The sequence below is a fragment of the Volvox carteri genome, assembly GCF_000143455.1.
Source record: "Volvox carteri f. nagariensis unplaced genomic scaffold VOLCAscaffold_17, whole genome shotgun sequence".
NCBI lineage: Eukaryota > Viridiplantae > Chlorophyta > Chlorophyceae > Chlamydomonadales > Volvocaceae > Volvox > Volvox carteri.
Window position 1 is genome coordinate 2057867 of NW_003307560.1, and position 8367 is coordinate 2066233.

Below are 8367 nucleotides of genomic sequence, written 5' to 3' on the forward strand. Positions count from 1 at the left end.
CAACGCTAGCCGAAACGCAGACAGACTCCCTTCGGAAGCCGGACAGGCGCAAGTATCCAAGGGCTGCCTATACCAAGCCTACAGCAAGATTGCCGCCGGCGACTTAAGGCAGGTGGCTTGGAACACACTACCGCGACTTACGAAACAAAGCCACCATCAAGTCCAGACCATGCCCACCCCGCGGATAGTCCCCGGGGTCTGTAACACAGCCCGAGGAAACCGCGAACAGCCTACAAGGCGTGTGGAAGCCAGCGAAAAGCATACCTTATCGACTGGTCACCGATCGGTAACCGGGTCCAACCCGTCGGTAGGTTGGGGCCCCGGTAGGCTTGCCCAGTGGAGTTACCTACCGGCCTTCACCCTACCGAATTGGTAGCCTACCCAACCAATCGGCCGGCCGTACAAAACTCGGTTGACCGTAATGGGATGTAATCTAAGGTGCCTAACCATGCATAAGAAGTGCCTGTCCGCACCTGGTTCAGTGAAGCGACCAAAGACCTGCCTGCTGAGCTGCTGCGTGCTGCGTTGCTGGCTGGTGCACGCTGACATATGAAACCTTTCCTAACAAGACTGCCCATGTATACATATTAAGATTTCGCGCTAGTCTGGGCTGATGTGGGGTGTTTTTCCTTTTCTCCGTGGCTTTTAGGCGTTGTAGTATTGCCCTTGGGCCTTCGGCTCGTATGGGTAGTCTTACAGGTATGGGGTCACGCACCCCCAACCATGTAACACACACACAGATTTAATTGAACATACGCCGTACAGAGATAAATTTCAAAACTTGGGCCAAGTTCCACAGGCCCCACAAACAAACAGTTTTAGGATACAATGCTCGTCATTGCACCTTGGGGTGAAACTATGATGATCCCTACTATGATGATCCCTAACTTTGCCAATCATACGCGACTCGGCCCGGAAGTAGTCTTAATGAAGAGCTACATCACATTGAAAACCTACACAATCTTGTGGTTGCAATCTGGTGGTTGCCGTATATGGAAAACACGCGCTAGGGAAGGGCGGAAATTCCGCATCCTGGCTTGTCTAGGGCCGCCAGCTTGTAACATAACGTAACCCTGCATTCACTGCAACCTTGGAACGGGCCATGGGCTAAGTTCTCTAAGTTTTGGGGGAGCTGACGATAGTACTGGAGGACTCTCCCCTACCGAGCTGCCGCCTTGTTGGCCTTCTTTAGTTAGTCAGCTTAACTCTGCATGTGGTTTAGCACCCACTGACGCGTGGCCCCATCAACAAGATGGTAAGTTAAATGCACAAACAAGGTGTGTGCATTCTACATCGGCCGGAGCGACTAGTTTGTTCACGTTGCGAAGAAGTTGGTACTGCAAAACGTTTCAAGCGCGGCCTCGTTAAAATCCATCTTCAATTCCAATCCCCATTATTTTATTTCCACGAGCTGTTACTGACACATCTTGATATTTCATGATTCTGGCTGGTCAAATCAAGGCTAAGTTCAGATTTCGCTAGGTTGCATAGCATGACAATAGCAGCAAAACGCGAGCCTGAAACATCGTCCTCCGTTACAAATCCATGGTATCCATGAATTTCAATCGTCCCTTTCACGCCACGTGAAACGTTGCTTCTTTCCTGCTCCGCGTTTTCTAGTGCTTGCCGTTACCTGGCACGAGGAACTCCCCTCACATTGAGCCCAGCCTGACCCACATGGGTTATTGGAACATTCACATACACCGATGTCGGGGAGCAATCCTTTACAATTAGGGACCAAAGTCCCTGTCTTAAGTTCTGTAGTATCTCCGCTGCGAGGCATCCGCCGCTCATTGCCGTACCAAACCCCCAAAACCACCTCCAAAACCCATGACGTCCCGTCCTTACCCCTGTCACGCACAGCGGACTTCATGTGTATCAATATGATTACATACAAAGAAAAATTGCGCATGCCTGCGACTTCCGGATGAGTTTTGGTGGCATTCGTGATTCACAATTGCGTACTTGCATTGCTACAAATTGTAGTTTGCAAGGCCGTCGCTTCATTTTTGTAGATTTGAGCTTAAAATGCATTGATTATGGCTCTGTTAAAGCTGGCGATGTTGAGATTGGTGCGTCTTCATGAGGTCTGAGTCATGCAAGACGCACGGCACCTGAGCATGGCATAACCCCGGCGAGCCTTATGCGTACTTGTCAGTGCAAAGCTTTTCTATCTATTTATTTATTATCACGTCTTGAGCTTGCGGTTTGCAGCTGTAGGCGGTGTGAAAGGAAGTGGAAGAGGTCCTTGCAAAGGGCTCCTTGTAGTGAGTCCAGAAATATGTAGCCACAAAAAGACTTAAGGCATAGCATAATTATGATAAGAGAAATTCCTATAGTTTGTTCAGCCTCACACTTTGTGCCGACGCTGTCCGCGGCCTCGTCGGCCTGCCGAAGGTCCCAAGCCTGCTGTTCCGTTGGCCTCCGGGCCTCATTCGCCCACCCATCGCACGCACAAATAAGTGGCTAGTTTAAAAGACGCTTTATTCATTATTTTACGTATATTTTACTACCTGTTGCGGGCTGCACATATGCCCACGTCTGCCTAATCGACGCTTCGCCTCTTCCGCCCTCCAATCGCCGCTTGTCGGCGAGAACAACGAATTAGCTTTCATCCATCTTTGTATGCAAAGATGGACTGTGGACGCTGCTTCGCTGGTGAGACAGGAGGAGGGTTCGCAGACGGCCATTCGCGCTCCTCGGCCCCTAGGACTCAATGCGGCTTTGTTGGCAACAATCTATAACGTTTGTCAAAAGATGTTTCTTCGATTAATCACTTTAATTTGCTTCGATGCCCTTACGCTTACTTACGCTTTTACATCCTTCGGAAAATCCCTGTCTTGCAGGTGTCCCTTGCGCTTGTTGTTGCCGCAACTGCTGCTCTGCCTCCTGCTGTTGCAATCAGTTTGGCATGCTGTGAATTGGCCTTCGCTGCGTCCGCGGCTGTTCGTTTCAGCGTCCATAGCTCGCCCATCGACGCATCAACTTCCAAAACCTTTACCACAAACCCCCGCAAGCGGCGCGCTTCATCTCTGGGCCTGACAATCTTTGGTCGCCTTATTAAGCAACAGTCGGATGCCGCCTCCCTGTCCGGTGATAAAAGCGTCTCCCCCAAGTTCGCTGGTTGGCTATGGGAGACTACGCCCTCCAGCTGCTCGCACGCGGAACAAGTGGCTGATAAACTGTTTGACGAAAAGGTACTTGGCCAATCAAGCTTATGTCATGTGCCCATCTCCCATGTATGGAATCTACGATTTAATGGGATTTGTGGGGATTAAAACTTGTCGTAAACTGTGCTCGCGAATCATTTGCTATTTTCATGGCTTTACGGAGGACAATGATACCCTTCTCCATTGAAAGAGGGCTCAATAGTATGTAACATTATAGCAAGGCGGTGCGCGCGGCGGTTCCAGACGGCAAGCGTCCCAAAGTCCATCTCATGCGAGTCCGACAGACATGCAAGAAACTGCTTTGCAGAACCCGGAGTGACCACAGCGCAACATGCACCCCTCCCCTTCCTCCCTCTCTCCCTTTCTCCCGTCCTCCCTGGAATCTCCCTCGCCCTCCCAGGAGGGTCACCTAGATTTGCTTCAGGGTGGTCATCTCCTGGCCCAGTGGTTCAGCGGCTTAGCGGGGCCCCACCAGCTACATATCAGCCACGTCACCCAACTGCTGTCGTACTTGCTACTGCCGCAACAGGCCCAGGCGGTATCTGAAGCTGCAGCCCTCGGAGTTGAACAGAACAACACCGCAGCTGCTGCTGGTGCTACTACTGCAGCTGCTGCTGATGGCGATGTTGCGTTCGAGCACTCCGACGGTGAAGGCAAAGACAGCAGCGGCAGCGGCAGCGGCAGCACCCGTGTTGCTACAGCTTCCTCCATCCCCTGCCCCCGTATCCGTACCTGGGCTTGCCGCCTTATGGAGCTCGTACATGGCTCGTCCGGCGATACTGACGCCGCCGCTGACGCCGCCGCCGCAGGCGCCGTTGACGCGGCTGCTGACGCCAAGCTTCTGGCCTGTACGGCAGACCCTCTGGTCGCCAGCTACCGCCCGCTGGTGTTCTACCTGCTAACCGAAGCTGTAGCTGCTGCGACTCACATCGCCCTCCTTGTAATGGGTTTTCGTGCTACAGCCACCCCGGGCGGCACCGCCACCGTCTACACGTGGAGCCCTCCAACCGCGGGCACTACTGCTACAGCCGCCCGCACAGCAACGGACATCAAGAAGGGCGGTGACGGTGACGGTGGCGATGACGACGATGCGCCGCTCCTGTTCCTTCACGGCATCGGGCTGGGCCTTACGCCGTACCTGCGGTTGCTGAGGAGGCTGTTGGCTGCATCAGGTGGCCGACGGCACGTGTATGCCGTACAGACAAAGCACGTGTCCATGCGGCTGACCTCCACCATCCCCGCACCGCACGAGGTGGCTGCTGACGTGGCGGCCTTCCTGGCCGGCAGGGTGAGACGGGGGGTGTGTGGAAATGAAGGATTAGGGTCGGACATTGAAGTGAATGGCAGTGTTATGATAGAAGGCTCTGAGGGGATTTGAGACGGAGTTGCCCCTGGGGCCAACACACATCTCGGGGGGGTGCGGTGTCCCCCATGGTGCCCCCTCCGGGTGGCCGGGTGGCTGTCCGTTGCCTGCACGTTATCGGCACGGTGTTTCGCTCCTCTCGCCCGTCCGTCCGTCTGTTTCCGTCTCGCAGCTCTATCCCGCTCTTTCCCCAGCCACGCCCCAAAACCCTTCTTCACCTCTTCTTACCCCCTTCTTCACTTCCTCTCCCCCTCTTTCCTCACATAGGGTGTCGCCCGGGTATCCCTGCTGGCTCACTCGTACGGCACCCTGATCGCCTCCGCCCTCACGAAGCTGGCCGCCGCAACTTCCACCGCCCCACGGGTCACTCGCCTCACCTTGGTGGACCCCGTATGGTACGTTGTGGGGTACGGGTTACGGCTAGGGGATGACTGGGGCCTGGGGAAGCTCCTTGAGGAAGGAAGGCAATGGATTTAGGCAATATTACGATGATCGAAACATCAACAAGAGCTTATTCCGTTGAGGGGAGGAGGGGATGTTGCAGCCGGCCAGTTCGTTCCATGCCATTGCACCTTTGTAGCCGTATTGTAGCCATGTCCTCTCCAGAAAACCTATTTTAAAGTTATATTTACTGCGCTTCATCTAAATATACTCTTACGTTTTGCCTGTTTATCCTGTCCTACGCCGCCCCTTTCCCTTTTTTCCAGCTTTGCCATGTTTCTGCCGCATCTGGTTCGCAACGCCATCTATCAGCAGCCCCTAAACAACCAGCACCAGCAGCCGGTTAGCACGCCGCCGCTGCCGCCTCAGCAGCCCCAGCAGCCCCACCAAGCCCAGCAGCCCCAGGGCGCCAAGCGGTGCCCCCTGCTGCGAAACCTCATCAAGGGTGAGCCCTCGGAAGCGGAATGGTACCTGAACTGGAATAGAATCTATGTGAGGACTACGGACCCTGCTCATGTGTACGGCTGCTAAAAACTTGTGTATAACGCTGTTCGGCCGTCCTGCCATGTTTTGGATCCCTCGCCGGTCCACTAATGGGGACGTTCGCTCTCGAAGCTGCCCTTCATCTTTCTCCCTTCCCCGCTTTCCATCGTTCCCTACCTCCCAACCAATACCGTTAACTCTCTCTCTCTCACACATCACAATCAGCGCACCCATACCACCTCTCCCTTCCCGCTACCGGCTGCCCTCCATCCCCAACCCTCCCTCCCTGCCCCCCCCCTCTGTCCTGCGCGGCCCCCCTCAAGGTCTCGTGGTGGCTGAGTTCCACTGCTCTGTGGCCCTCCGGCGCCGTCTGGACTGGGCCCGCGTGAACCTATGGCCCTCAGAACTGCCCCCCCGATCCACCGTGGTGCTGAGTGGCCGGGATAACTTGGTGCCGGTGCGGGAGGTTCGGAGGATACTGGTGAGTGTGTGTGGGTGGGGGGGGGGGGGGGGGGAGGAAAAACGGAGTTGGGACGGGAGGTAGGAGAGGGGGGTTGAGGAGGTAAAGGTGAGCTGCGGGTACAAAATGTAAGGTGATGCCAAGGAAAGGGAGATGAGGGTCCTACGGCCCTCTCAAACAGGGGTGACAGAGGATGGCGAGTGGGGGGCTAAGAGAGGTAAGAGGGTAAAGGGAGGTTAAGAGGGTTTGACCTCACACTCCCTTTTCCAGTCCACTTCTCTCCAAATTCTCTCCCCAGTTCTTTTCCCCCGGCCCGCTACAGTGCCCGTTGCGCTACCCTTGCACTGCCCTACACTACTACTATACTATCCTACACTACCCCTGCACTCCTAGCTCCCTTCCGCTGTTCACTTCCCTCCCCTGTCTGCATGCATGTATGTCCCCCCCCCACCAGGCCAACCGCGCCGCACTGCTAGGTACCTCCTGCACCCACCCCAATGTGGTGTTCCGGGAGGACCTGGGACACGGCGGTTTCCTCACTGACGAGCCCTGCCAGGAGCAAGTCATTGCGGCGGCGCTGGGAATCGAACCGGTGCGGGTCAGGGAGGCCATCAAGACCTCCACCACCATCAACAACAACATCCAGCCGCAGCCGCAGCTGCAGCTACTGCCACTGAATTTTCAGCTGCCAGGCAGTGGCCGAATCCACCGCCGGTTCCTTCTCCCAGATGGCGCGGCTAGTGATGGCCACACCACCGCCCTCACACCAGCGCCAGCACCAGCACCAGAGCGCCGACTGCCGTCATCCGTTATGTCGTTAGCGGACGGGTACACGCTAGCGGCGGTGTTTGGGCGACCTAGGAACGACGACGAAGTGCACGGCGCGGACTGGCTCCCTTCATCACTTCCCCATGCGCAGCGACTGAGACTGAGACCCGTTCATCTTACTGAAAACTCTGCGACCGCCACTGCTGCCGCCATCATCACAGCCACGAAGAAGCGGTTCACCGCAACGACCATCATCTCATCCCGTAAGAACCCCGCAACAGCGCTACTGCCGCCCGGCCATCTGCTGTTTACGCGGGCGCCAGGTCCCCTTACGTTGCTGCCGCTGCCGGCTAAAGCCTTCCCGCCTGCTGGGCCCGCTAGCCAGATCCCCTTGCAGTCCCTGGCGGCGGCGTCCACGGTGCTTCTTCTGGGCGCTCTCAGTGCCGTGGGAGTGCCCTTGCAAGTGAAGTACCCAGGCGGTGGCAACGTCAGTGGTGGCGGTTCCGCGCCGTCGCGTTACGTTGATGACGACCGGCGCCGCCGCCTCGTGTTGATTGTTGTGGGGCTGGGTGCCATCTCCGATGTGCTAGATGGGCCCCGGAGGGAGCAGTACATCAGACAGCAAGAAGCCCTGGCGGCTGCTGCAGCGGTGCCGCCGCTGATACCGATGCAGCAGTGGCCGTTGCGGAACGGGAGGCGGCGGAGAGCTCCCGGCGGCGGCGGCAGTAGCGGCAGTAGCGGCAGTATCAATGGCGTGTTTCTACGGGGTTATACAGCTGCCTACCGGCCCACACGAGCCGTTGTTGCGAACATGCCGGTCTTCAAGGCGCCGCTGCCTGCAGTACGTACTGTACGGCAGCTGCGTGTGAGCGCCGCCACTGGCGGTCCTGCTGCCGGTCGCATGTGGTTGTGGCCGTAATGTGCCATTGGGGTATATGTGCAGAGGGATCGTGTTGTTGGGGTTTCGGAGCGCCGCCTTTCCCAACTGATGTCGGAATTCGGACTGTTCAGATTTTCTCCATAATAAGAGATATTCAAATCGCCGAGAAGAATATATGGCGGCAAGATATGATATGCGACACAACTGCAAAGCAGGGGGTGCGCTGTAAGGGATGGCGACCAGAGCTGCGACTGGTAATCGCTGGCTATTGCTTAGGTTTGTTACTGCCGTAACTTTTTTCTTCTTTTGGACTCTCTTCCTTTCCAGTCGTCCCATGCGCTGTTTGGGGTGCTTGCAGCTGGGGCCCATGGAGCTCTGGGTGCAGATCGCGCACCACCCGTACATTTGTTCCTTCATTTTTTTTGGGGTGGCGGACCGGAGCCGTACAGCAGCAGGTGGCAGCAGCATACATACTCCAGAACCCGCATCCAAAAATTTACGTCGCTGTGCCGCTGCTGCTGTTCGGTTCTCTTGGTGCGCTACCTTATCATTGTGGTAGGTGCTGGGCGACTTGTCCAATGCCGTCGAACGGAGTCGAGACTCAAGCGCGACATTTTGGTCGCTTGTGTACAGTTAGTTATACTGCATTCCTTGTATCCTTTTCCAAGTTTTTATTATAGTTTGTTTTAGGTTGGTGAATGGAGGGCTGTGGCGGCTGTCCTGATGGGAATAGAGAGATTGCCTTTTCTCAAATAGAACCATGTGATGTGCTCACCGAAATGATGATGATGATGATGATGAT

The 8367-nt window shown here is 55.8% G+C and overlaps 1 protein-coding gene across 1 annotated transcript; it reads left to right on the forward strand.

The window, feature by feature from the left end:
- Positions 1-2625: 2625 nt before the first annotated feature.
- Positions 2626-7604, forward strand: VOLCADRAFT_90669 (uncharacterized protein; the record flags this gene model as incomplete). Its single annotated transcript, XM_002950090.1, has 8 exons — positions 2626-2658; positions 2847-3197; positions 3571-3732; positions 3925-4458; positions 4801-4928; positions 5241-5419; positions 5781-5938; positions 6372-7604. The coding sequence occupies 8 exons, from the start codon at positions 2626-2628 to the stop codon at positions 7602-7604; spliced, it is 2778 nt and encodes a 925-aa protein (XP_002950136.1).
- Positions 7605-8367: the final 763 nt, after the last annotated feature.